General features: G+C 36.0%; 9 protein-coding genes across 9 annotated transcripts; 5 read left to right on the top strand and 4 right to left on the bottom strand.

Moving 5' to 3' along the window:
• Window positions 1-2,329: 2,329 nt before the first annotated feature.
• On the top strand, window positions 2,330-7,234 carry LOC106374498 (transcription factor MYB41). Its single transcript, XM_013814509.3, has 3 exons — window positions 2,330-4,966; window positions 5,056-5,185; window positions 5,417-7,234. Exons 1-3 carry the CDS (start codon window positions 4,834-4,836, stop codon window positions 6,018-6,020), a joined length of 867 nt encoding a protein of 288 aa, XP_013669963.1. The 5' UTR covers window positions 2,330-4,833; the 3' UTR covers window positions 6,021-7,234.
• Window positions 7,235-7,441: 207 nt separating this feature from the next.
• LOC125580181 (uncharacterized GPI-anchored protein At4g28100-like) lies at window positions 7,442-9,182 on the top strand. Its single transcript, XM_048744322.1, has 2 exons — window positions 7,442-8,316; window positions 8,733-9,182. The coding sequence occupies exons 1-2, from the start codon at window positions 7,723-7,725 to the stop codon at window positions 9,045-9,047; spliced, it is 909 nt and encodes a 302-aa protein (XP_048600279.1). The 5' UTR covers window positions 7,442-7,722; the 3' UTR covers window positions 9,048-9,182.
• A 4,338-nt stretch (window positions 9,183-13,520) lies between these two features.
• LOC106376154 (UPF0057 membrane protein At2g24040-like) lies at window positions 13,521-14,130 on the top strand. The gene is made up of 2 exons (XM_013816217.3): window positions 13,521-13,765; window positions 13,860-14,130. Exons 1-2 carry the CDS (start codon window positions 13,676-13,678, stop codon window positions 14,001-14,003), a joined length of 234 nt encoding a protein of 77 aa, XP_013671671.1. The 5' UTR covers window positions 13,521-13,675; the 3' UTR covers window positions 14,004-14,130.
• Window positions 14,131-14,472: 342 nt separating this feature from the next.
• Window positions 14,473-16,039, bottom strand: LOC106375044. Its single transcript, XM_048744321.1, has one exon. The coding sequence runs from the start codon at window positions 14,873-14,875 to the stop codon at window positions 14,633-14,635; it is 243 nt and encodes an 80-aa protein (XP_048600278.1). The 5' UTR covers window positions 14,876-16,039; the 3' UTR covers window positions 14,473-14,632.
• A 500-nt stretch (window positions 16,040-16,539) lies between these two features.
• Window positions 16,540-17,358, bottom strand: BNAC01G20620D. Its single transcript, XM_048744320.1, has one exon. It carries the CDS (start codon window positions 17,143-17,145, stop codon window positions 16,897-16,899), a length of 249 nt encoding a protein of 82 aa, XP_048600277.1. The 5' UTR covers window positions 17,146-17,358; the 3' UTR covers window positions 16,540-16,896.
• Window positions 17,359-17,598: 240 nt separating this feature from the next.
• On the bottom strand, window positions 17,599-20,297 carry LOC106376151 (AFG1-like ATPase). The gene is made up of 13 exons (XM_013816215.3): window positions 19,895-20,297; window positions 19,732-19,832; window positions 19,516-19,641; window positions 19,382-19,451; window positions 19,218-19,304; window positions 19,078-19,143; window positions 18,888-18,980; window positions 18,740-18,796; window positions 18,524-18,652; window positions 18,331-18,421; window positions 18,164-18,252; window positions 17,896-18,089; window positions 17,599-17,818 (listed from the first exon to the last, which is right to left on the bottom strand). Exons 1-13 carry the CDS (start codon window positions 20,144-20,146, stop codon window positions 17,743-17,745), a joined length of 1,431 nt encoding a protein of 476 aa, XP_013671669.1. The 5' UTR covers window positions 20,147-20,297; the 3' UTR covers window positions 17,599-17,742.
• A 110-nt stretch (window positions 20,298-20,407) lies between these two features.
• On the top strand, window positions 20,408-21,800 carry LOC106376150 (cytochrome c oxidase subunit 6b-3). Its single transcript, XM_013816214.3, has 4 exons — window positions 20,408-20,518; window positions 21,227-21,315; window positions 21,406-21,487; window positions 21,571-21,800. Exons 1-4 carry the CDS (start codon window positions 20,507-20,509, stop codon window positions 21,622-21,624), a joined length of 237 nt encoding a protein of 78 aa, XP_013671668.1. The 5' UTR covers window positions 20,408-20,506; the 3' UTR covers window positions 21,625-21,800.
• A 106-nt stretch (window positions 21,801-21,906) lies between these two features.
• LOC106376149 (tetraspanin-7) lies at window positions 21,907-23,276 on the top strand. The gene is made up of 2 exons (XM_013816213.3): window positions 21,907-22,542; window positions 22,805-23,276. Exons 1-2 carry the CDS (start codon window positions 22,036-22,038, stop codon window positions 23,090-23,092), a joined length of 795 nt encoding a protein of 264 aa, XP_013671667.1. The 5' UTR covers window positions 21,907-22,035; the 3' UTR covers window positions 23,093-23,276.
• Window positions 23,277-23,332: 56 nt separating this feature from the next.
• Window positions 23,333-25,033, bottom strand: LOC106376148 (WAT1-related protein At4g28040). The gene is made up of 4 exons (XM_013816212.3): window positions 24,683-25,033; window positions 24,305-24,490; window positions 23,701-24,222; window positions 23,333-23,619 (listed from the first exon to the last, which is right to left on the bottom strand). The coding sequence occupies exons 1-4, from the start codon at window positions 24,859-24,861 to the stop codon at window positions 23,421-23,423; spliced, it is 1,086 nt and encodes a 361-aa protein (XP_013671666.2). The 5' UTR covers window positions 24,862-25,033; the 3' UTR covers window positions 23,333-23,420.
• Window positions 25,034-26,546: the final 1,513 nt, after the last annotated feature.

The raw sequence follows: 26,546 nt of genomic DNA, 5'->3' as shown, positions 1-26,546 counted from the left end.
GACTTCCAAGAAGTTCAGACGACTTTGTCAGAAGATTTTTAGGAAGTTCAGACGACTTCCAGACGACTTTACAGGAAGTCCAGACGACTTTGTCAGAAGACTTCCAAGAAGTCCAGACGACTTCCAGACGACTTCCAGACGACTAACAGGTAAGTCGTCCCAGAAGTCTTCCAGATCTGAAAAACCTGCATATTAAATCCAGATCTGAAAAACCTGCATATCCAAAAACGTTCAAATGGCTTAAAAACAGAAAAAATGAGTGAAAGATTAGATAAATCTACCTTTACAGAACACACAAAAATACATATCTAAAAATAATAGATCTACCTTTAAATTAGCGGAAGATGAGTACCATCTAATTAAAAACCTGCAAAAAAGATAGATTAGTAAGAAAGACATGAGACAAAACTGGAAAATTCATATAAAGTTTGGTGTTTTCAAGTCAAAGAGATTAGAGTGGGTTTGGAGAGTTTTAGTTTGGGAAAAAAGTAAGAACTTTATACAACAAGAAGTTCCCAAATGAAGAAAAATCAGACATAAGAACTTACCAAAACGCTCAGATCTATTATGAAAGGGAGACTTCGTCAGAAGACTTCCATGAAGTCCAGACAACTTCCTGGAAGTCCAGACGACTTCCTGGAAGTCCAGACGACTTCCTGGAAGTCCAGACGACTTCCTGGAAGTCCAGACGACTTCCTGGAAGTCCAGACGACTTCCTGGAAGTCCAGACGACTTCCTGGAAGTCCAGACGACTTCCTGGAAGTCCAGACGACTTCCTGGAAGTCCAGACGACTTCCTGGAAGTCCAGACGACTTCCTGGAAGTCCAGACGACTTCCTGGAAGTCCAGACGACTTCCTGGAAGTCCAGACGACTTTGTCAGAAGACTTCCAAGAAGTCCAGACGACTTCCAGACGACTAACAGGTAAGTCGTCCAAGAAGTCTTCCAGATCTGAAAAACCTGCATATCAAATCCAGATCTGAAAAACCTGCATATCCAAAAACGTTCAAATGAGTTAAAAATAGAGAAAATGAGTGGAAGATTAAATAAATCTACATTTATAGAACACACAAAAATACATATCTAAAATTAATAGATTTACCTTTAAATTAATGGAAAATGAGTACCATTTGATTAAAAACCTGTAAAAGAGATAGATTAATAAGAAATACATGAGACAAAACTGAAAAATTCATATAAAGTTTGGTGTTTTCAAGTCAAAGAGATTAGAGAGAGGTTGGAGAGTTTTAGAATGATGAACATTACATTTTTGTTGCAGCCATTTGAGAGGAGGAGAGAGAATGTGTAAATTTTTCTTTATATAGGGAGACAAAAAATCCAATTAGATTAAATATTTTTTACTCAGACGACTTCCTGGACGACTTACATTTCAGTCGTCTGGTAAAGAAATTAAAACAGACGACTTACATGTAAGTCGTCCAGAAGAGTTTAATATTTTTAGCGGGAAATTAAATATTTTTAGCGGGAAACTAAAATAGAAGACTTTCCAGACGACTTACAAGTAAGTCGTCTGGTTTAAATTATTTAAGCGGGAAAATAATTTTTTTAAAAAATTTTAGGCGGGAATATTTGGACGACTTACATGTAAGTCATCTGTTTTAATTTCTTCACCAGACGACTGAAATGTAAGTCGTCCGAGTAAATTATTCAACAGACGACTAAAATATACGTCGTCTGAGAAAATTATTCAACAGACGACTGAAATATAAGTCGTCCACACCCTAAACATAACCCCTAAACTTAATTATCTAATTAAAGACTTCATAAAATCAAATCAAACTTGAAAAGTGTTTACTATACACATAAATAAACACATATAGGTGAAAACTAATTTTTGAAAAAAACATTTTAGTTTTCCAAAATCTAACCCTAACAATACATACAATACTACAACATATGTTTGCCAAACTCCTAAACCAATGTATTTCATGATTCACTACTTCCACTCATCTATCTTCAAAACAAATCAATTTTATCATATCTTAATTTATATCACTTAAAACTGTTTATAATTACTTGATTTTTATTTTTTACGCATCAAAATATTTTTTTACAAGATTTATAAATTATTTTTAAAATAAACCGGTACCAGACGACTTACACTTCAGTCGTCCAGACGACTTCCAACATCTCAGGCGACTCAGACGATTTACTAGGGCTATATTCGTAAAAATGGCTTCTGTTTTTTTGTTTGGTCACAAAGGGCTGAGCTGTAATTTCACTAGGCTTTTAGGTTAGTTTTGCATTTGATTCAAGTTTGGGTATAAGTTTGGGGTTAAAATCAAGTTGTGGGTTAGTTTTGGCAAAAACCTCTTTTATATATTGGTTGAAATAAAGTTTAAAGCATAGATATCGCATAAGGGCGAAAGAATGTGACATAAATGATTGCACCAAACTTTATAAACTCCTCTCCACCATTAGCCATTGATAATTCATCTTCATTTTCGTCATCACTAAACCGGGCCGTGAAAAATGACTCTTTTAAACACAAAGTGTCCACGTCGGTAGTTGAAAGGGATCGTAAGCTATATATAAGATAGATGGGTCACTCCACTTATCATCAATTGATTTTAGGTTGAAAGCTCGTCTAACTTAACATGGTATCAGAGTCCGATCCACATCGATTTGGCCCAAAGCTGGTCCATCGATCATTTATTTTATTAGTTAATCAGTATTAATATTGTACCAATTATAAAAATCAAAAAGTAAAATAATACGGGTTTTGCATATGGTTAAAAGTTCGGTTTAGTATATTTTACTAAAACTTTTTTATCTTAGTTTCAAACGGTGAAAACCTACATAGCCAAATATATAATTCAAAGACATAGTTTATGTGAACAAAATAATAATTTAAATAATAAAAACGTATTACATTTATTGTTAGTTAATTTTTCACTCCATATAACTATTTTACTTATTAAAAAACTCTTTCTATTTCACTCAATTTAGCCAAACAAATAAAAAGAGTTTTTATTTGTTCCATACATAACAGTTAGGCATGGACATTCAGTATGAGTTGTTTCTTTCGGATATCATTTTTAGGTTTTGAAATCAGGTTCCACTCGGATATTATAAATTTATGTGTGAATTTCGAGTTGAGTCATTCTAGATCTGAATGAGTTCGGTTCTGATGTATAGAAATTTAAAAATATATAAATAATGAATGTATCTGCAATGAATTTGATATTTGTGCCAAAAATAACCATATTATCTCATTCGTTCGGGATCTTTTGAATAAAATTAGTTATATGGCGACACATCTAAAATATATAACACTAATCAAACAATAATATCAATGTATAAAAATATAAGAACTAATACACGCACGGATTAAGCTGTAGTGTAATTTTATAGACATGAGGAGACTGGAAAAATAAATGAACCGCAAACTCGGGCACTGGCAGACAATTATTGCCAAACGTTAATGATGGGTTCAGTTTACAAGTGAGTAAGCCCATTACATTATGAGGACTAGGCCGATCAGTAGCCCATTAAGTAACACGCATGCCCTTTTCGAGAAGCTCCCAAAATGTGATGACTTGACAGAATCTCTGACTTGACATCATCATCTGACGCTGGCTAATCCAGAAAACCTAACCTAAAAGAGAGTTGATGGAATGATGCACAAAAAATGAAATGAAACGACAACCCCATAATACATTTCTTCCCACGTGTCATAGTCTGCGTGAATCCACACATTGTGAGTGAACATATTTTAAGTATATAGACAATAGCTTCGGTGTGAACTTCCGCGAATCTGTGGTTCTTGAGCTAAGGGGATATGTAATTCAAAGTTTGTTGCACAGCTTTCCACCAACATTTTAACAAACAAAAAACCTCGATTATTTTTCATATACTCTTTAATATAATGTTGCGTGGATGACTATGTTCGTAGAGACCCTTTCACAAGCAACCTCTACTATTGAACTTGGGAGTTGCCTTAAGTAAAAAGTTAATTTGTAATTCGCCTTATCATCTTCAATTTTGATAGCACAAGGCACATAACCTTAACACGTTATTTGAAAAAGATTTGTGCGTATTTGATGAGAGAATCCAACTACTTTACCGTCCTCACTCTCTTACTCATTGAAACTCTATGATTTAGCTTTCAATATTCAACGCAACATACATTCTCATACCTTTTTGGTTTTCTAAACAAAAAAATGCATGTAAAGTCAACTGACTTATATATACCATGCAAAGTCAACAATGTGCTTTACTCTGACTCTCAGCAACCATCAGGCCTTAAGGTAAACAAAATTACTCACACAACCAAATGGTTACCCCCCACCAAAGTCTTTGTTAATCTCTTAGTTGAATTACTTTTCTATAAAAAGTAAAACAGGCGTACATTACATCCACTCCAAAATCATATGCATATATAAAATATATTATTGTACTAACAGAATCCAAGTTACATGAACTATATATATATATTGTAGTTGCATAGACAACACTATCACGTCGATTGCTTCTAGAATATATTGTTTAAAAAACGTTAAGCTAATAGTATATGCTGTCTATGCCAAGCTAACACTTGTTTTTGTATTTAATAGTGGCTCAAAAGGACACGTGGCAAATTAAGCCCTTGCCAAATGCGATTGACATTTGGCTCTTCCACGTTAATTAAGTTCTTCGCATTCACATCCTTATATAAACAAATGAAACGGAGAAGGTAAGAGTGCACCCACGGATTGACATTTATAAAACTTAAGAAACTCCTTTTGCTCTTCGACCCTTTTATAAGAGAACGAAACTATTATTCTCTAACGTCCATCGGTGTATACATCCTTTTTTGAGTTACCAGCTAAAGATGGGAAGATTACCTTGTTGTGACAAGAATGGAGTGAAGAAAGGACCATGGACGCCTGAGGAGGATCAGAAACTCATCGATTATATTCGACTTCATGGTCCGGGCAACTGGCGTATTCTCCCTAAAAATGCTGGTAAGTATATAGACACATCTCCTGATAGATTATATATAGTCTCTATAAATTGAGCTGTACATTTATAAGTCGTATTGTACAAACTAAAGGACTCCAAAGGTGTGGAAAAAGCTGCCGTCTTCGATGGACCAATTATCTAAGACCAGACATCAAGAGAGGAAGATTCTCCTTCGAGGAAGAAGAAACTATCATTCAGCTACATAGTGTTATGGGAAACAAGTAAGCCTTATTCACATCATATTCGATCCATTAGCTACAATTTTTGTACGTTTAATTTTATGAAAAAAGCGAGAGTATACGTATGAATGTGGACCGTATATTTCAACATTTAGGCCATCAACTTCACTAAACTATTATTATTCATACGTATTGACCTATATATTTTAATATAAGGCGAGTTATATATTTGTTATTGACCACTAATTGAATTGAATGATGGACTATATATAGGTGGTCCGCAATAGCAGCTCGTCTACCTGGAAGGACTGACAACGAAATTAAAAACCATTGGAACACTCACATCCGCAAGCGACTTGTAAGGAGTGGCATCGACCCTGTAACTCACTCCCCGCGCCTTGGTCTTCCTGACTTGTCCTCACTTCTTGCCGCAATTTTCAATCAACCAAACTTTTCATCAGTTGCAACAAATGCATCGTCTCTGTTTAATCTTGATGTATTGAGGTTAGCTTCTCTTCTCTTGCCTCCTCAACAACCACTTCAAAACCCCAATACACTTTACGAATCGAACCTCGACCAAAATCTTCAAACTCCAAACACATCAGTGTCGTCTCAAGGCACTCAACCACAAGCCGAGTGTACAGCTCCAACAAAGGATGAAACTTCATATTTTGAGCCTATGAACGCAAGGCTAGAGGTCGGTCCTTCAGATGTACTACCACCTTTGTCAGAGAGTTTTGACTTAGACTCACTCATGTCAACGCCAAATTATTCTCCACAACAAAATAACATTGAAGCAGAAGCCAACTCCAGCAGTTTATTCGACTTTAGGTTTCCGGATAATTTTACCTTTGATGACTTTATGGGGTTGCTTTAATTGTCTTTTGTCAACATATGCATATCTCTACACATATCTCCCTGTGATTCATGATTTGTTGCATTTTTTTTTATGGTTTAATGTATAAACTTATTGTTTTCCGTCAAAGATAGACATACTATTCTATACAATTTTTCACGAATGTGTAACGAATAAGGGCGAGCTATCTTCAATTTTCTTCATACGTCAAATATGCAGAGGACTACAGTAAATAACTAAACATATAAATATAAGCATCAGTCAAACTATCGTAGAGGTAGTTGAAGTCGTATATCTTCGAGAACGAATGAAACGGGAACACATTCCATGTTGTTTTTAATAGGCACGCCTCTCTGTATTCCGTACCGACCGTGTACGTAGCATAACATTGTCTTTTTCCCAAGTAATGTTGATGAGATAAAGGTCATGTTGGTATGGTGGGTAAGAAGTCGTTAATTAGGTACGTAGGTAAAAAAGGAGAATAGTCTTACGTAAATTGGGCCCAATCGAAGATCTGTTTTGAAGCCCTTTAAGTCATTAAGAGCCCAATCTAAGGCCTATTTTCAGGAAGCCTTAGCTATTAGCCTATTATGCAAGTCAACTGCATACGGTCATTCTAAAGTAAATAGGTACTCTCTTTTTTCAAAAGAACAATTGATATCAAAATATGAGTGGATTAGTTTAGGTATCGCATATATAAAATAATGTTTTCTTTTTCAATTTGAATCAATAGATGAGTGTGGAGCAGCTGAGACTAACTTAATGGAATTTGAATTTGAGGGATTTAGGTATTTGGTATGGGAAATTAGTGAACAAAGAATGTGTGAAAATGTTTAAAGAGGAAGACGACTAGGTGTTGAAAAATTTAAAAGAGGAAGAAGATTAGGAAAAATAAAATGAGTAAAATACTCCTTTTTCTCGCCTTTTTTGGTTTCACTTTTTCTGACGGCACGGTTCCCAAGGCGAGCTCCGGGTTCTCTTCTGCCCGTTTAAAAAAACGTTACAAAATCCATATACTTTTTTGATTTGTCAAATGCTCGAAAAAGCGAATCAATGATATAGTCTATGATTGTTGGAGTTTTTGTTTGTGTGTTTGGTGATTGTCCTTTGCAAATTGGCCCTTTTCTTCCTGTGACTATACCATATTCGCATCTCATCTCGCATTGTTTTAGAGTCCAATCTCTTCTCCACCATTCATATTATTATTTTTTTTCATTTTCTTGCTCATAAGTTTATTTTTCATTTTAACATATTTTTGGGAGCATTTTACAAAATCAAAAGCTCAACCATTATACCTAAGCCTACGGGGACATACAAATGCAAAACACATGATAATGTATAAATACAATAAATATGAATCATACAGTATTTGTATCCTATTGTAATTACTTAGTTAAGGATCTTAGTTACTACTTACTAGTTTGGTCCAAACCAAAAGACAGAAGCCTGATAATTTCCGGAACTAACACAGTTTACAAAGGGGTTTACAAAACTCTAAAAACAAACCAGAAACTGCCAAAGTCAGGAATCTCTTGTTTTTTCAATCACATCTCTCTCTCTCTCCACAATAATCCTATAGAAAGAACAAAAGAGAGAGAAGATAGTGAATAATGGAAGGCTGCTTTTCTTCGTGAATCTAAAAGACAGTCACAGAGAGATTTGAAAGCGTCATAATTTCATAAATCCATTTCTCTCTCTCTCTCTCTCTCTGTAGCCTCTAACAATGAAGAGAAGCTTCACTTCACTCCTCATCCTCCTCTGTTCTCTCCTCTCTCACACCGTCTCAGCCAATCTACTCCTCGAACCGGTCACACCCAACACCGTACCGGCCTTCCCGGTCGAAACCCAAGCTCAAACCTGCCGTCTTGACCTCTCCGACGAGCTCTTCGGCGGAGTCAACGAAGCATGCGGGAGAAACCTCGACCGGAGCCGGTGCTGCCCTGTTCTCGCCGCTTGGCTATTCGCAGCTCACGCTCGCTCTGCTCTCCAGTTACCAGCTCCTGCTCCGACGCCGGCGTCCTCCGACCCCGACGAGCCCATGAGACCGGACGACTCTCAGAAGTGCGTCAACACATTGCAGAGCGCGCTTCTGACCAAACACATCAAGATCCCGCAGCCTAGTCCTAACTGCGACGCGATTCTGTGCTTCTGCGGGATTCGTCTCCACCAGATAAGCTCACTCTCTTGCCCCGCCGCTTTCAATGTCTCCTCCGGTTTCCGAAACGCGACTCCGACCGCCGCCGTGAAGAATCTCGAGAAGGAATGTCGGAACTCCTCTTACTCTGGCTGTACCAGATGCCTCGGTGCTCTTCAAAAGGTTCGCTGCATTTAATGAAATTTTTATTATCCTTTAAAAGCATAATAAATGTTACATTCTCATATTCGTGACTCGAATCGAAAAGAATGTTCATTAACTGTCGCTCTCTTTCCACTGAGAAATTAACATGTTTTATTAGTTTTAATTAGGCTCACTGTTAGTTTTATTAGGGTTCTTGTTGCTCTTTCTTTAGGTGAAAGATACACAACAAGCGCATTGTATTTTTCTTTTGGGTATCCTTTTACGTTGCAAACAGTTGGATATATACTTTTTCAGAATTTTTCCTGTTTTGTATAACCCAAAGCACTGCCTCCTTCTGAAACACTGACCATTCACACGCAACCTTTTCTTTCTTGTTTTCTTAAAAAATTAGTATTTTTCTTAAAGATCTTGTTTTTTTTTTTTATGGGATACAGCTCAAAGTAAAAGGAGGAAGCAAGAAGACAACAACGGAGAGAGCAAGTAAGATGATGAGCAAAGATTGTCAGCTTATGGGACTCACATGGCTACTTGCTCGTAACAAAACGGCATACATTCCCACCGTTTCAGCTGTGTTAAGAGCCATTATGTATAGTCCACACCCTCCTCACCTCAACAAGTGTAGTCCTGACCAAGAGAACATGCCATTAGCCGTTGACTCTCTTCAGTTCCAGAGGAGCCTTGCTGCTTCATCTCGTTTTTCTGTGTTTCCGGTTTTACCCCTAATCCTCTGCATTTTTCTCTTCTTGTAGTTTTAAATTTATTTTGTTTTTGGTCGGAGGGAAAGAGTCACGTGAAGCTACAAGACAGATTATGTGTGCATGTAAATGGCTCTTTTTGGTTTTGTATCTCTAACCCTAAAAAAAATTTAACTGTGTTTTGTCTAACTAAACACATTGTCCTAGGTCTTAAAATTTAAAATCATCTTGAGACTAGAAAGTTGTCATATTGGACTATATAATATAAGATCCATATCATGTGCACTTAATAATTAACAAGAAATAAAAAAGCTTGAAGTAGTCGAATCCCAAGGACTACTAATAAAGCATCTTGGTCGTCTCTACTAATGCGAATGTATTCTCCCAAAGTCAAATCCAAAATGCCCTCGCCCTTTCCTCCAGTAATAATAACTTTTGAATATGCATTTGTTTAGTTGTTCAAAAAAAAAAAGAATATGCATTTGTTTTCTCATTCTCAAAACAGTAAGATATACTAACAAACTTTGTATAGGGAACCAAACATGACTGATGAAAAGAAAAATGCCTTATACTTACTCCTGCGCACATGCTATTGAGAAGCTTGTAAAGTTGTATTTAGACCATCTCCAATTAATCACCGTATTTTTCGCTCTAAAATAGATTAACTCTCTAACAGTGTTGTGATATTTTCCAATAGTACTTGCTTATTTTAGAGTAAAAAATAGAGTGATAAAAAAAAAACAATTTAGTCTATATATAGAGTAAACCTATTTTTTTACTCTATTACAGAGTAAAAAATAGAGTATTATTGAAGCCCTTACCGTGAAAGTTCAAATGAACACATTGATTGGACTTTTTTAAACAACAAGCAAAATACAAAAAATGATACTCCGTCTGTTTCATATTATAGGTAGTTTTAGCTAAGAGCACTATTATTAAGAAAATGGTTAAATTTTTAAAAGCAGCATTTAATCAATTTTCTTTTTTTTTTGTCAGTTGTACCATTTAATCAAAAATTAATTTAGCTAATTATAAAAAAAATTGCTTAAGTAAATTTAACTAAATTATAAAATATTATATTATTTAATTGGTCACGTAATATCTAATAAATGAAAAAAGTACATTGAAATATGAAAACTATTTATATTGTGAAACAATTTTATTTTGCTAAAGCTACCTATAATATAAAACAAATGTGTTATAAAGTAAAGAAAAGAAGACATAAATTGGTGTATCTTATTTCATGAATAATGAATTCCTTATATATGGATACAATATGATGATTTAGCTGGGAGACAAAACTTTCTATAATCGACATCACAATATTCATAACACTTCCCCTTGATGTCCATTATACCAAAGTACTTTCAAAACGCCATAGATGCTGCCTCGTTAAAAATCTCATCAGGAAAACCCAATGGAAAAATTATGGCTAAGGAAAAAAGAGTGCAACGCGTAATGACTTTCCCTCATGTGTACATACATCGAGATCTTTGAGACGACGTAGTCTGATAAGATGAACTCACTTCTTGAAAGTTGCAGTGGTTAGCGCTTTAGTAAGTCAGAGAAATTGTCATTTGAACGAACTTGTGGGACGAACATCGCTATTCTTCTGCAGTGTATGAGTCTTGATATGATTTGATCTTCTTCGATTCTTTTGACTTCAAAAACTTTAGATCTGTGATAGACTTTCAACTTTGAAATTATAATAACTCTTTCAGGTGTCTATCATTTGTGTGTTCTTTGTTGCCTCGTTAAAACCTTGTTAAAGAAAAACCCAGTGGGATAAAAACCATAATAAGAAAAAAGAGTACAACCACACATATTTCACATTTCTTTCTTTGAAAGCAAAATCTTCAGAATATGTATTCCAGTGAGATAAATCTCTTTTGAAATTGAGAATATCATAATGCTCTTTCCATTAGAGTATGCAAAGTATATAGACTTCTGATCTACAATTCTTATTTGATATAAACAATACCTCTTTGGTATATTTGGACTTCACACCAATTTTTTACATACAATCTTCTAGACATTTGTCTCATACATACGAGTAACTCATTCGTAACTATAAAAGTTACTATTATGATTTTCTTTCTTGTCATATGAAATTACGTACATCTTTCAGTTCTGAAAAAGATTAGTAATTTGCTCAATAACACTTTATATATGAGACTTCAAGACCAAACATATATGACCATCTTAAATAAAATCCTTTAAGGATCTTTATGATAACATCTTATTTTTAGGTCTCCAGTTTGGAATACATAAAGACAATATGATATTATCAAGAGTTTTTTTCCAAAATACAATTTTTTATAACTCTTCAGGAGTTTTTGATTATATTCAAATCTGTGACTCTATTGATCTATAATCTCTTGATAAATATAAAGATGTATTGACTAATTTCAAATATTTCATATATCTCATAAAACATATTTCGATCGAATAGTTAGAGTTCCCGGGAACATGATTTTGATATCACCAATCCTTCAGAGATTCTATTTTTTAGAGATTCAATCTTTTATGGATTATTAGTTTCCAGTGGGTTGTATAATTCAAGTTCTTCTTTTATTGCCAGACTTATAAGGAACATGAAAGTAGTTTCATCTACCACATGAGACTATGTCTCTTCACAATCAATTCCATATTTATTTTCTCAACTTCAAGTGAGAGTATGAGTTCTAAAAAGAAATTCTTTGGATCTTGACCTTATTTATATCTACATTCACGTCTACAACCACTTTTATTCATTTTCTTGAACAATATTATTTGTGTGGATTTTCTTTCCACAATATTAATATCCTATTCTCTTTAAAAGAATGGATCATAATAAATTAGACGTGATTTATCATCTTACATTAATAGCTCATTGTTTTTCTGAGTCTCAAGGATACAAGATACAAATATAAACTTCTTTAATCTCTTTTCTCAATCATGTGTGTGCTGGACAACATTACTTGTATGAAAAATATATTTTCTAATATATATGCATCATTGAAATTTTCTTCAAGAATATTTACTTTCAACTTAACATCCAACATAGTTGGGATTTATTTACAAACTTCAGGTCTTGTAATCTTTAGATACAAAATACAAAATGAGCCTTAGATAATCACATTCAGGTAATCATACCTCTTGTTTTTTTTCCAAAACTTATGGCTTCTTAAGGTCAAGCCTTAAACTTAAAACCCTCATATATAAAATATAATGAAATATGACTCTCATATACATAATGGTATTGAAAAATAATAATAAACTATTTCAAATTATAGAGATGTGTATAAGCATATTATTATAAAAAAAATACTCATATAGCAATTATTTCATTCATAATATTTTATTAGCATACCATTAATCATCTTTCTATAAGTGAAATAAGGAAAATGCAAAATCATTAACGACGAGCAAATTATGTAAAGAAATATCGACTTTGGAAATAATATATATGCTTAAACTTTTAACAATTATAAATCAATAGGTTCCAGTCATATTTCTCATACGTGAATCCTCATACGGCAGGTATAATTATCGACTGTAGAATCGTCTGTAATATTTTTCATAGTTGTAATAACATAATTATCTGGCGTTAAAAACAAAAATCGATAGGTTACAGCCGTACACACAAATAATTCTTAACCCATTATTTCAATAGACAACCCTATGCTTTTAATAAATATGCACTCTTACGTAACAGAATATTAGGAGCACCCATAATACATGTTGACTAGCTAATACATTTAAGCAACAAAACATAACAAAACATATGAGAAAAGAGATAGCATGTATAAGAAATAAAATCAATAATTGAATTAAGTGATGTATAAGGAATACAGTACAATGTCAATTGGTTTTGACTACGTAACTAGGGTTTTCGGTTTTGCTCAGTGGCTAGAGTTTCATACTGATAACGTGTTATAAAGTAAAAAAGAGAAGACATGAATTGGTGTATCTTTTTTTTTAACGCTGATTTATTATGATATTACAATTATGAGAAAGATTACATAGACAATTCGACAACCGACAATACTACATGCCTTATGAGGATCTACGCCTAACTGCATCACATGAGCTGTCCTACGAAGACCTACGTCTGACCGGATTTACTTGCACCATGTTGAAGATCCATTGTAAGCCTTTCTTCCATAGTCTGCATAATTGATTAATAAATCGCTTTCTCCGGGAATTGGTGTATCTTATTCCATGAATAATGAACTTCTTATATATGGATACAATACGATGATTTAGCTTGGAGACCAAGTACAAATAAATCTTGGTAAACAAAACTTTCTATAATGGACATCACGATATTCATAAAAAGATTAAGTATATTTTAGTGTCAACGCTTAACTAACCTTTTTGGTTAAAAAGCTTTACTAACCCTTTTGGTTAAAAAGATTGCTTCTACTTAAATTGTTTATATCGAAATGATTTTACTTCAAATCAGTCTGAGTTTCAATCCGATTTAGGTTCAATGTTTCTGTTATTTCATGTCTAAATATAGAACATCATAACCGAACGAGAGTATGTTTTTAGTTGATGATATAAATAACCGGCTAAGTTTTGATAAGTTGCATGCTATGATATGCTCTATTGTCTCGGCTAAAAAGCTCTTTTCTTACAGTTCTCTCTCCTCTAAAAAGTAGCTTATAATCCAACAAAAGCGATCAAGGCACTTAGAAATGGCCAACGGGTGCGAGATTTGCTGTGAAATAATGATCGCTATACTCCTCCCTCCACTCGGTGTTTGTTTAAGGCATGGATGTTGCACTGTATGTCTTATCTCACTCTCTCGATTTCGCTTCTTTCTAGTTTAGAGCTTACTTGATTATATATATTTGTAAAATGCCAAAATGAAATGTGTAGACAGAGTTTATGATATGTCTGATCCTGACGCTTCTGGGATACATACCGGGGATAATCTACGCACTCTATGCAATCGTCTACGTTGATCGTGATCAGTTCTTCGACGAGTACCGTCGTCCACTCTTCTACGCCCATTCACCTTGATTTAATTTATGCATTTTCTATTGTCTTTTTTATAATGTTTTGATTTCTTTTTTTGTTTAATCTATTCCATCGATTAAATTTTCATCATTCTTTCAATAATTTCCAAGATCTTTTATTCTTGAACACTTGTTTTGTGTCATGCTCAGTTTTGTCTGTGAGTTTGTTTATTTGATCAGAATCAAAAAAAAAAAAAAAGAAGCAAAACTGTAGAATCGGTCAAGGTCCGGTGGTGGTATGTGATGAGAATTTCATGCGACAAACTCTCATCAAATAGTAGACAAAAATAGTAATGTAATCAAAAAGTAATCTCTAGTCACCTTTTTAATATTTTTCCTAATCTATACTACTAAACGATCATTCCTAACAACTAATATTGTCTACATTTGTTATTTACTGATTTATTTAGCAGTAAAAAAGGTATATGTGACATTGTAGGAACGTGATGGATTCAAACAAAATACATAAAAGATAGGCAAATGACGATGCTTTTATTATAGACAATAAAAACTATAATGAAACAGATATCAATAACAGAGTTTGAGACTGTTTGATAAATTTACATAAATCAATACAATAGACAAAAGCATATTAACTCTGAATATGTAAATCACGATCACTACAAACGGAACTTATAAAAGGAGAGCGAGGAGGAAAGAAGAAGCAGCACCAATATGAAAGGAGCTTGGCAACATCATAGGTGAAGCTGCGGATGTTGAGTTGCGCGGCCCTCTGTTTCTTATTCGTTTTCTCATGACCACTGCAAGATTCCTTGAGCCATCCTCGTTAGCTGAACACAACAGAAGAGTCTCGGAGAAGAAGAAGAGGAATATGATAGAAAGGAGGAGTATGCGTCTGGCTTTGATCTCGCTCATCTTTGGCTATTGTCTTTCGCTTAGTTCTGATGGATGTGTTAATAATGTGAATCGTGTGATTATATAAGATAATGCAGAGGAGTAGTTGTTATTAAAATGAATCAATGACGATGGAAAAAGTCTTATTCGGAGGGATAAATATAAAATTAACATACGCGCTACAGGCTAGTGGCCTGATTGGGGCAACGAGCTAGTGTTGCAATATTTTATGCTTATCATTGTTGCAATATTGACCAACGTTACATAATCAATATGTATGTATGTTGAAGAACGGAGAAAAAAAACAGTTTGATTAACCAATGCAATCAAAACTAATTTCATTTTAGTTCAAACAGTAACAAACTTTTAACTGAAATAAACCGAAACCAATTGCAAATCTGGTACAAATTCCTTATATACTAAATCACAAGTCAACTAGCTAATCAAATTCGGACACATGGAATAAGTTTTTAAGAAAATTTAGATCCAGCTTTTTCTAAAACTCAAACAACATTTCCTAAAATCCCTCACGTTATCACCACCAAGTTCAATCAGTATAAGTTGAAACTGATTATCTTTTATGTACCTTTTATCTATTTATTTTACTCTCTGTTTGATATTTCTATCTCTCTTTTAGTCTACGTCTCTCTCTTTCATTTCATCTCTCCCAAACATTTTTTTTCTGTTGAGTTTTTCACTGAAAAACAGTCCATACAAGTTTACGATTACTTTTATTAAGATTCATTTTCCTCTTATTCCCAATTAATATTATCTTAACTGTACTGTAAATTTCAGGTTAAAAATGGAACTTGAGTGTTCTGTGCTCAAAGTAGAAGAATACAAAAATAAAGTTTTGTCTACCAAAGAAGGTAACAATAAGCATCTCCCTCTTATCTACAAAATGGATATTATAAATATGTTTTTCAATTGCTTATATTTATAAAACTGCTTGTCTTGCTTTTGCTCGGAAGAAATACATAAACATAGAAAGAGAAAAACAAAAGACAAACAAAAGAAATAAAAAAGCTTTAATTCTCTGCAACAAACTTAGAAGAGAAACCGAACAGTTATTAATCTAAAAAAAACAAGTTGTATATTTAGTTCTTCTCTTAGGTTAGTCTTTAAATATCTTTATTTTGTTTTTGTAGCTTTGAAGAAAATATATATCATGGCTAGCAAAATAATAATATGATGCCACCGAGTAAAAAAAATATGAACAACTATGATGATGAAAATTGTATATTTACAAATTTATTTGATATCATTTGATTATTTTCACAAATCTGTTTTAACAAATCGTATTTGACTATCTAATAATTCTTTTGTAAGCTATTATAAATTCAATTTTGATTAAAAACAACAAATAAAGAATACTATAGTTTTATTATTTTATAAAAATTTAAATGCAAGAGGAAATTGACGTGTGCTTAGCACGGGGTGATGCTACTAGTCACTCAAATAGATCGAGATAATAATTCGTTTGAAAATAAATCGAGATTTTGCCCATTTTAAACCTCTTTCCTTCTTAAACACTTGTTTTTATTATTCAAAATCATGCATTCGTAATTTGTTCATTTCATCACGAAAAGCAATACTAATTCGGCAACCAAATACTATGGAATCGGTCGACACTAAAAGAAACTATAGAATCAGTCCAAGAGTCAAAGTTCGTGTAGAGGCGACAAGGTGACGTGTTGAAAAGACAACTTCGTTCGATCTTTTCTCTCGTACTAGCTAGAGTCATCTCGGTCCGTCGTTCGGTCTCAACAAGATCAGAAGTCACCACTGTAGTGACCAGGCAGGCTCTTAAAGAGGTGCTTAAAGAATCATGCAATGAACACATATGTAAATATAGGGACAACTGAGAAGACAAGTGTACTTTTGTTTTTATCATTGACAAGGAAGAATATGTAATGGAACACATGAGTTATTGACAGAGTTTGAGACCATTTGATATATTTACACAATCAATTCAACATACAAGAAAAACATAAAATGCAATCACTTTTTTTCTTTAAATCACAATCATATACAAACATAAGCTATAAAAGGAGAGCGAGGACGAAAGAGGAAGCAGCGCCCATATGGAAGGAGCTTGGGAACGTCATAGTTGAAGCTGAGGATGTTGAGTTGCGTGAGCGAGACCCTCTATATCTCACCCGTTTTCTCATGACCACGGCAAGGTTCCTTGAGCCATGCTCGTTAGCTGAACACAAAAGAAGAGTATGGGAGAAGAAGATGAGGAACATGATAGAGAGGAGGATTACGTGTCTGGCTTTGATCTCACCCATCTCTAGCTTCTGTCTTTTAACTTGCTTAATCTCTGATAGATGTAATTTATAAAGATGAGGCAGAGGGAATGTCTCTACTCAGGTGGGTTTCAGATATTAGACTAAAATATGCACTACCTGGTAATGGCCTGTGTGGGGGCAGCCTGAGCCAGCAAATGTTGCAAATATTGACCCAACATAGTCAAACAAAAACTTATTCCACGCACGACTGAATCAGGGAACGTTAGAAGAAATAGCCCAACTTCATTCATCTGTCCCGTTTACCATTTCCTTTTGTATGGTTGGTATCATCTGTAAGAGTCCAGCGCTTCATACTCGATTTTTAGGCTTTTGTTTTGTCTATAAGAACATCAGAAGTATATTGCTTTGCCCAGGCCCATACCTACCTACTATCACAATCTTAGGAGGCTTCATTGCTCATTATTTCTTTTACTGATCAAAAGATCGACCAACTTCCAAGAAAAAGATGGGTCTGTGCTACAACACAGTTTTTTATAAGATGATTGATGTCAAAAAGGATAAGCTGAGATCCTATGGTTCGGTAAACAATAATACAACACGCTCGTGATGGCATTTCCGCAATCACGCTATATAAAACTACAAAGAAGGCTGTTTCTCCTGCAACATTGTTGAGTGTTGTTCCAAGTATTCTTTGCTGTTCATCTCTGTCAATCTGTGGAACGCATCAGAGATCATTAGTCAAACTCAAAACTATAAAACAGAGTAAAGGCAGCAATTGCTAGATCATACCTGCTAATGGTCCGGTCTTTAGCAAAACCAAGCTCGTTGTCCACGCATAGGTCGATATCATCACTCTTCCTTGACCTTGAGGAGGTTCTAGGTGCTATTTGCTGCGCATCAGCTATTGTCACTATACTCTCCAGCAGTTCTAGAGGGCTACCCTCTGCTGTGCACAGGAGCCTGGCTTTCGTCTCATACATCACCTGTAAGCAATTTTTGTCAGAAAAAAAGATTCCTGGTAATTTAATGTAGAAAGGAGAGGTGAAGTGAGATATACATCAACCAGCGTCACAAAACGGTAAGCTGCAGTCCTGTTGTGGAGGCCGAACATGGGTACACCTTCCAGAGCCAATGTATGAAATTTCTCTGCAGTTAAATTTGCATCTCAAGACTAAGCAGTATGAACGACCTCACAAAAGTATGATGTTTATGGTGTACACTTACTGAATAATCCGAGATAATCTGCTGCTCCTAGGGGTCTATCACAGAGCTCTTCAAAAAGAAAGTAGGCACACCCATCGGCAGCCAGTGGAACCTGAGATCCAACAAAACAAAATTAGAAGAAAATAAAATGACCAACGAACATGAGATAAGCTATTTATTGGAATGGTATCTGTGAAAGAAGAAGCAAAAAGACCTGCAGTTTCCTTCCCATGACTACTTCAACCACTTGAGGACCGGCCGGTTCATCGCCAACCAACTGCTGAAACTTCTGTTTAAGAAGTCCAGAGATATCCCTTCCAATGAAGTAGAATCCCTCTTCAGCCTGCAACCAAGAGTGTAGAGCTATAAGAGTGTGACCACAATGCCACCAAACCTAGACAGAGTTGATGAGAATAAGGGAATTACGCACAGAGGTCAGTTTTCGATAGTCCACCGATGAACCAATTTCACGAACCACACATCTTTCCTACAAGAATTGCTTCTTAGTATCAGTCACAGAGCATAATGGATCCCATGAAACGAGTTTAGTGCATTGATAACAACAGGAATTTGCATACCTTTAGTGCGGCGATAAACGGAAGGAATAGATCCCTCTGTAAACCCCTTTCATAAAGATTATCTGGAGCACGGTTGGATGTAGCAACAAGAACCTACACTTACCTCCAGTTACCGACATAATAAACTTTTTAAAAACTGTCGGTGCAAGTCCAATAGGTTAGAAAGACGAAGGTTGTAGAGATAACTTACAATGCCATTGTTAAACAAGTGTCTAAAGAGACGGTTTAGTATCAGAGCATCAGCAACATCATTGACCTTTTACAAAGAAAAAAGATCAATAAAGAAAGGTAGAGCAAATTTATCACACGGTGAAGATGAGCGTCACATACCATGAACTCATCTAAGCAAAGTAATATAGCCTCGTCGGCTATTTCCAGGCCAACGACTTCAAGTGGATCTTCAAGACCCTTGTGCATCTACAGAACGATATTCAAAATGACAAAGAAGTGCAAGCCTTAGCTTTAAAAAAGCAAACTTGGAACTGGAATCTTACCTGCAGGCGGCTATGAACACTGAGCATGAAATTGTGAAAGTGAATCCTTTGTGCTCTCCAACTACTTGGCCTATCAAAACAAGGATCCATCAAAACATGTAGAAACTATATGAGAATGTGATCTCCTAACTTACAACTGATGAAAAAACAGATCCATGAGCATAGTCTTCCCAGTCCCAACTCCTCCATAAAGGTATAAGCCTTTGACAGGAGAGACAGAAGAGTGAGGAGACACAAACTTGTTCCAGAACCAATTACTCCTGAGAGAGATATATATAAAACAAATAAAAAAAACACTATCAACAACCTCTAACTCAATACAAAAATATGAAGGAAACATAAACAAAAACCTAGTGGGTTTTGCGGACGCAGAGTAACGATCCAATCGACAAGCATCAGCGGATTGAACAAGCTCGTCGTAGAGTCTCTGAAGCTCTCTTAAAGTACCAAGCTTGCCAACAAAGGAACAAGATTTAGAATCAATAGAGGATGAAGGAAAGAAGATGGATATACCTGACATAAGTCTCCATCTAATAGCTCTCCAGCTACGATTCTGCGTTCATACTCCACCAGAGGCCCGGCAACCTTGGCGTCGTCTCCATTGGGATGTGAAGAGGAGGAAGAGTGGCGGAGAAGGTAAGGAAAGGAAGAGGTGGGATTGATCGGGATCGAACGAGTACGAATGGGAGCGAAAGCGTGAGGTTGTTGATGATGATGCCTTGAGAGTAGAGTTACGCGGCGGAGGGAGAAGAGAAGCGAGCGCATGGTGGTGTTTGATGACTGTGGAGCATCAGAAACCTTGGGGATGGCGGATTCGACGAAGAAGAAGAAGAGTCTCGCAGACGCAGAGATGCACCTCCCTCACTGCTCAACTCCTCCTGAACCAGAGAGAGAGAGAGAGAGAGAGATCCAACAACCCAAAATTGAAATCGGCTAAACTAAACCGGCTTTAACCGAAACTTGAACCAGAAAAAAGAGTGAAGCCTATAATTTTAGGCCCATATATAGTAACTGTATGGGCCCAATTCTGAAAGCGGCCTCATTGGAGATCTTCATTTTTCAAAAGACTGCTGCGTCTCCTCTTTCTCCTTCACAGCAAAATCTTCTCATCGAATCAGATCAGCCATGGAGGACGAGGTAATCATTCCTATTATTTAATATATTTAACGTACATACGATTAGCTCTGGTTTCCCCCGAGAGATTGTAAATGAGGGAGGACTTGTTGTTTTTTTTTTTGGAATTTTTGGTTATGAAGTTTCAACCTTGATTCAAGATCTGGCTTTTTCACTTATCCTCTCTCTCTCTCTCTCTCTCTCTCTCTCTCTCTCTCTCGTTTCTTCTTATATTGATGACCTGCTTCCTGAGAATATCAGAGAAGAAATACATGTGATTGGATTGGAATTGTATAAAGGGGAGGGGGTGATGATTTTCTGTTAGATCCTTTTTCTCAAACACCTAGTTTTGTTGCTTGTGTGGTGTGTTCAGTATTGTAAGAGGTAGGCTAGCAATTGAAAGGCCAAGAGATATGAAGCTTTGAATTCTTAAGACGTTTTTGAAGAGAGAAGATTAATATCTGATTGCATTGGAATTGTATAATAGTGTATCAGATTATTTTTTCTGCCAAATTATTTTTTCAACACGCGTGGTTTTTGTTGCTTGTGTGATTTGTTTCATAGTGTATCAGATTAGGAATTGAAACTTGAAAGGGAATATAAAAGCTGAAACATTGAATTCTAAAAGACATTGTTGGTTTCTTTTCTCAATTGGTTTCATCTCTGTGAGTCACTGGGAAGTGTATCTCGGAGTCTTACTCTTTTTTTTTGTGTGTGTTTCTATTGAATCAGATTGAACTGAAAACTGCCCCTGCTGATTTCCGGTTCCCTACAACGAACCAGACAAGGCACTGTTTCACCCGTTACATTGAGTTTCACAGGTACTCTTGTTCAAATGTTACATTTGAGTTTCAACATGTACTCTTGTTTGATTGAGTTAGTGACTTGATACAACAAAACCATATCTTCAGGTGCACAACTGCAAAGGGTGAGGACTCCAATGACTGCGAGAGGTTTGCCAAGTACTACCGCGCTCTCTGCCCTGGGGAATGGGTATGTCTTTGCTCTGCTACTTGTTTATCATCTTTCATCTTTCTCCACCCACATATCTTGACTATGCGCTAATCTCTCTGCAGGTTGACAAGTGGAACGAGCAGAGGGAGACCGGAACTTTCCCTGGTCCTCTCTGATTCAAGCAATAAGTCTCTCTTTTTATCATTTTATGCTTAAGGCCAGAAGAAGGTCGTGTGGATTTGTTCACACCCAACTCTATCTTCCGTTTTGAACATTTTTTCTGGATGATCAAATACAAATAAATTGGAAAGACATTCTTTTTGATTAATAAATGCTTTAACTTGGACCTGGATTCAGCAATTTCAATTCTTAAGCCAATTTCGTCATTCTCAACAAGTTGAGGGTGTAATTTGCAAAAAGTTTTATCATTAAGACAAAACTTATCCAGCTGTCGTTGACTACAACAGATTTCGTAACTGACAAAACTCTTCATTTGCCTAAAGATTCACAGATTCACTTTCGGTTTCCGCCGGAAACAAAAATAAAAATCTCTCCGCCGAAAAGACCAAACAAAGAAACAAACAAACATGGTGCAGTGTAGCAACAACCTTCTCGGAATCCTAAACTTCTTCACCTTCCTCCTCTCAGTCCCAATCCTCTCCGCCGGGATCTGGCTCGGCAAAAATGCAGCCACCGAGTGCGAGCGTTTCCTCGACAAACCAATCGTCGTCATCGGAATCTTCCTCATGTTCGTCTCCATCGCCGGTCTCGTCGGCGCTTGCTGCCGCGTCTCGTGCCTCCTCTGGCTCTACCTTTGCGCCATGTTCCTCCTCATACTCCTCGGGTTCTGCTTCACCATCTTCGCCTTCGCCGTCACCAACCGCGGCGCCGGAGAGGTTTTGTCCGATAGAGGGTATAAGGAGTACCGCGTCGGTGATTACTCGAACTGGTTGCAGAAACGAGTGAGCAATGCTAAGAATTGGGATCGGATCAAGAGCTGCTTGATCTACTCCAACGTGTGCTCCACTTTCAGCACTCGCTACGCTAGCGTCAACGTTGAAGAGTTCTACCAGACTAATCTCAATGCCCTTCAGGTCACATTCGATTTCAATCTTGTTTATCTCCAATTTTGAGATCCGAGTTTCAAAAAGTGAATCTAGCTTTTTCCTTTAAAGTACTTTAGCTTTAAGAACACACAAAGCCTTTCTAAAAGTTGTCTTTTGATCAATTCCTTCTTTTTTTAAATGCTGCTTTTACACTGTAGATTCTTGTAGGCTGCATCTTGTTATGTAACATGAAACTTAGTTTCGATTTCACCAGCTCTTTTTTTTTTTTTTTTTTGCTTCACTTGTGTAGTCTGGTTGCTGTAAGCCGTCCAATGATTGTAACTTCACGTACGTGGGCCCCACTAATTGGACAAAGACCACTGGTCCTTACACAAACGAGGACTGTAACGTTTGGGACAACAGGCCGGGAACTTTATGCTACAACTGCCAAGCGTGCAAGGCTGGCCTGCTAGATAACCTCAAGAACTCGTGGAAAAAAGTGGCTAAGGTGAACATTGTCTTCCTCATATTCCTCATCATCGTCTACTCCGTTGGTTGTTGCGCCTTCAGGAACAACAGGAAACGCAGCTATTATTAGATCACAAGACCAAAAAGATTATCTTACTACTCTTGAGTCGGTAAAAATGCAGCCTTTAAGACTAACTTGTTTGATCGCTTGTCTTGTGTGTGAGAGGTTGCAATTCAATGTATTTTTCTCTTTTAAAATATGCAACATAATGACTAAATGAGTTATTACAAAAAACACTTGCTTTGTGCTTCTATTTCGAGTCTTTTTTTTGTCTGTGTATCAGCTTCTGAATATGTTGGGACGAGTAAAGATTTGTGAAACAAGTTCCATTTCATTTTACTTTACTTTGTCCAAAAAACTTATCATTACACCATCTAGAACCGACTTTAAATAGAATTTACATGAGAAGAGGTTCTAGGAGCTCTGAACTACTAAAAGCCCTATCGCCAATCATAATGGGAACAAAGTCAGATTGGGAGGTAGTGGTGTGCTCATTTTGCAGTTTCAGGTCAGTTGCTTCTTCTTGTAGATAGTCTTCGGTTTTGCCCCATAGAACAATGTAGAGACCCAGGATGATAGCCAAAGCCCCCAGCAAGCTGAATAATAAACGAACAAAGCAGATGAAGTTGTGAAAATTACAAGACAATAAGAAAAGAAAAGAAACCAACAAGGCGTACCTGCCAAGGTAAGTCTGCTCTTTTAGATACAGGGCGCCGAAGAAAGTGACAATGACAGTAGAAAGAGGGTTGAAGAGTGCAGAGAAGAGAGGTCCTTTCCGCGACACGCACCAAGCTTGTAGAAAGAAAGACACCGCCAATTGGAGTCCAGAGTATACGCAGCAAGAGAGCTTCAACGAGGAATCAAGCTTCCAGGACGTTAAGTCAGTGTTTCCTAAGGCGAGAGCCATGAAGAAAGAGGCTATGGTAGCCATGAAACAAGTCCAGGAGGACGTGTACAAATGATCATGACAATGATTAGCAATTGGAATTTGAAGGATCAACCAGGAAGACCAAGCAAATGTGCTAACGAGAAGACATAAGCAACCCAGTAACCAAGTGTTGTTGTTGTCTTGGTTCAACATGGCGTTGAGCAGCTTAGGTCCTCTTAGAAAAGTCATTGCCATGGCTCCTCCTACACAGACACCTGTTCCTATTACCTTTGCTACACTTTTCAAACTTCTCCTCTTTATCCTCTCGAATCTGAAACCAATATCAAAGCCATGTAACCATCAATACATAATCACTAACATATTGGTAACAAAAAAAAATTATAAATACCAACCCAACAATGATGGAGATGATGAAGGTGACAGCAGGAATAAGATTGGTCATGGCACAAGCCATGGATGAAGAAGATAAGTCAATGCCTTTAAAATAAGCGTTCTGATTCACAGTAACACCAAAAAAAGCTGTGAGAGCCACCCACCAAAAGCCTCTGATTCCAAGAGAAGGTTTGTTTGCTTTGCTCCTATTTTACCGTCCACAAAAACACTGGAGATAAGTTTTCATTTCAAGTTTTTTTTTTTTTAAAGTTCTTGATGATAAGTAAACCGGAATAGCCTAGGTTTAGGTGTATGTGAATATTATTTGGTACACATGTATGTTCATTTCGATGCAACCAATATGTTACATATCGTTAGAGAAAAGCTCTTGAACTTACCAAGCGGAGAAGAAAGAGATGGGACAGATGAAGAGAGTAGCGATGGCTTGACGGTAAACGACGAAGACGGTGGGATTGAGTCCTTCCATGAAAGCAGCTTTCGTGAAGAGTGCAACTCCTGCTGATGTAAACTGCAGCAGCACTAACGCCATGACCGGCTTGTACTTCTCCATCTCCATATCTCTCTTGCACCTCTCTCTCTCTCTCTATTTCTTTCTACTTTTTTCTTTTAATATCTAATATATCACTACGAATGAATCTCTCATTATACATCTTGGCTGTTTATATATATCAAATATGAAAGTACAAATAAATCCACCATGTGTCAAGCGAGTCTGCGTGTGTGTGAATTATGTGATAGGGAGTAATAACAAGCTTGACCGCCGCGTAATGAGGTAATGATCAATTCTATTATTATATAGATAGTACATTACATCTTCGTAATAAGTAAGAAATTAAGTATTATATTGGTGAAACCTTGAAATAACTAGAAGAAAACAAAGAGAGAAATGAAATATCTAGATATGAGGTCTTATAGGTTCGCTTTATTTTATTTGATTACTAATGTTTATCCGAAAATTTTGTTGTTTGTTACTTGTTTATATTGTAAAAACGATGTCAGACAAGCGAAAATTGGATCCACATATATAAAGCATGGAATGAACAACAAAAGATATATTATACTATATCTTATAACTGGTTTCGGTTCCGAAGTTCCGCATCACAAAGTAAGCAATTAATTACTCTGATTTTGTAAAATACAAATTGACAAATAGCTTCGTGATCATATATATATATATATATATATCTCTTGTTAATCATTAACTATATATGCGGGATCACGAGTAATGTAATAATACGTTCCACGATTATGCAAACTATGAAAAAGTACATTGCCTGTAGTTATGACTCCCATGTGATGCGTTTCATGTAGCATTTTGTAAGTATATGAATTATTTTTTTGAAAAACGTAAGTATATGAATTATATAATTTAGAATACAGGTGTATATTATAGGACACACAGAACATAATTGTCTGAGATAGGTAAAATATCATATGCGTGAACATGTCAAAGTTAATGAGCCAGTTTGTCTTCTTATATCTATCAACCAATACGTAACGTAGGTTTTCTTTTCTATTATTGGTGAAGTGATTTGTGTGTGTTCACTTGGTATTCGTGGACCAATCAGAGGCGATGCATGAGCAGACATACAATCATAGGATAATGACAAAGGCTCTCTGACTCAAACACATCATCTTCGCATCATCATCCTCATCCTTCCATACTTTGCAACCATTACTTTATTTGCGACTATAGATTCGAGTAGTTAACCACATCATCATGCATGAACTAACACTAATCTCCCCTCTTAACTACGTGTATACATATTACAACTTGTTCATTTTCCATAAATATTATAAGTAACAATAGATAAATTGATATTAGGTACGTTTTGTTGACAAAAAAAAAGAGATTAGGCAAGTTCAAATGATGAAAATCAAACGTGTTGTTTGCGATGATAACAATGTTTTTTTTCAAGAATATATAAGATGACACATAACAAACAAAAAGAACAAAAGGTGATTTTACATTTTGTTTTTGTTTGTTTGTCAATGATATTGGTTTGATATTGTGTGGCTCTTATGTGTTTCGGATTATTTTCCTAGAAAATCTATGGGCCTCATATTGAGCCCAAACGCTAGAGCTCCATATTCCATATTGAACCTTCTGGGAATGGTTCAAACGCAGACGAACGGTTGCGGTTACGAAAATTTACCGATGCAGGTGGTTACGGTTTTTAACGATTTTAAGAGATTTGTATGACTGATTCTACGGTTAAAATTGATGCGTTTGCAGAATAC

Source organism: Brassica napus, chromosome C1, assembly GCF_020379485.1.
Source record: "Brassica napus cultivar Da-Ae chromosome C1, Da-Ae, whole genome shotgun sequence".
Lineage (NCBI taxonomy): Eukaryota > Viridiplantae > Streptophyta > Magnoliopsida > Brassicales > Brassicaceae > Brassica > Brassica napus.
This window is presented reverse-complemented; position numbering and strand designations above follow the sequence as displayed.

Excerpts from the sequence above, each read along its gene's own strand:
- LOC106374498 (XM_013814509.3), top strand. The coding sequence starts at position 4,834 with ATGGGAAGATTACCTTGTTGTGACAAGAATGGAGTGAAGAAAGGACCA. Across the intron at positions 4,967-5,055 it reads TATTCTCCCTAAAAATGCTG|GACTCCAAAGGTGTGGAAAA; the intron begins GTAAGTATATAG and ends TACAAACTAAAG. Across the intron at positions 5,186-5,416 it reads CATAGTGTTATGGGAAACAA|GTGGTCCGCAATAGCAGCTC; the intron begins GTAAGCCTTATT and ends GACTATATATAG.
- LOC125580181 (XM_048744322.1), top strand. The coding sequence starts at position 7,723 with ATGAAGAGAAGCTTCACTTCACTCCTCATCCTCCTCTGTTCTCTCCTC. Across the intron at positions 8,317-8,732 it reads GCCTCGGTGCTCTTCAAAAG|CTCAAAGTAAAAGGAGGAAG; the intron begins GTTCGCTGCATT and ends TATGGGATACAG.
- LOC106376154 (XM_013816217.3), top strand. The coding sequence starts at position 13,676 with ATGGCCAACGGGTGCGAGATTTGCTGTGAAATAATGATCGCTATACTC. Across the intron at positions 13,766-13,859 it reads TAAGGCATGGATGTTGCACT|ACAGAGTTTATGATATGTCT; the intron begins GTATGTCTTATC and ends TGAAATGTGTAG.
- LOC106375044 (XM_048744321.1), bottom strand. The coding sequence starts at position 14,875 with ATGAGCGAGATCAAAGCCAGACGCATACTCCTCCTTTCTATCATATTC.
- BNAC01G20620D (XM_048744320.1), bottom strand. The coding sequence starts at position 17,145 with ATGGGTGAGATCAAAGCCAGACACGTAATCCTCCTCTCTATCATGTTC.
- LOC106376151 (XM_013816215.3), bottom strand. The coding sequence starts at position 20,146 with ATGCGCTCGCTTCTCTTCTCCCTCCGCCGCGTAACTCTACTCTCAAGG. Across the intron at positions 18,981-19,077 it reads ACTTGTTTAACAATGGCATT|GTTCTTGTTGCTACATCCAA; the intron begins GTAAGTTATCTC and ends AGGTAAGTGTAG. Across the intron at positions 17,819-17,895 it reads AAAGACCGGACCATTAGCAG|ATTGACAGAGATGAACAGCA; the intron begins GTATGATCTAGC and ends TGCGTTCCACAG.
- LOC106376150 (XM_013816214.3), top strand. Across the intron at positions 21,316-21,405 it reads CGTTACATTGAGTTTCACAG|GTGCACAACTGCAAAGGGTG; the intron begins GTACTCTTGTTC and ends CCATATCTTCAG. Across the intron at positions 21,488-21,570 it reads CTCTCTGCCCTGGGGAATGG|GTTGACAAGTGGAACGAGCA; the intron begins GTATGTCTTTGC and ends ATCTCTCTGCAG.
- LOC106376149 (XM_013816213.3), top strand. The coding sequence starts at position 22,036 with ATGGTGCAGTGTAGCAACAACCTTCTCGGAATCCTAAACTTCTTCACC. Across the intron at positions 22,543-22,804 it reads CTAATCTCAATGCCCTTCAG|TCTGGTTGCTGTAAGCCGTC; the intron begins GTCACATTCGAT and ends TCACTTGTGTAG.
- LOC106376148 (XM_013816212.3), bottom strand. The coding sequence starts at position 24,861 with ATGGAGATGGAGAAGTACAAGCCGGTCATGGCGTTAGTGCTGCTGCAG. Across the intron at positions 24,223-24,304 it reads ATCATCTCCATCATTGTTGG|ATTCGAGAGGATAAAGAGGA; the intron begins GTTGGTATTTAT and ends TATTGGTTTCAG. Across the intron at positions 23,620-23,700 it reads GAGCAGACTTACCTTGGCAG|CTTGCTGGGGGCTTTGGCTA; the intron begins GTACGCCTTGTT and ends TTTATTATTCAG.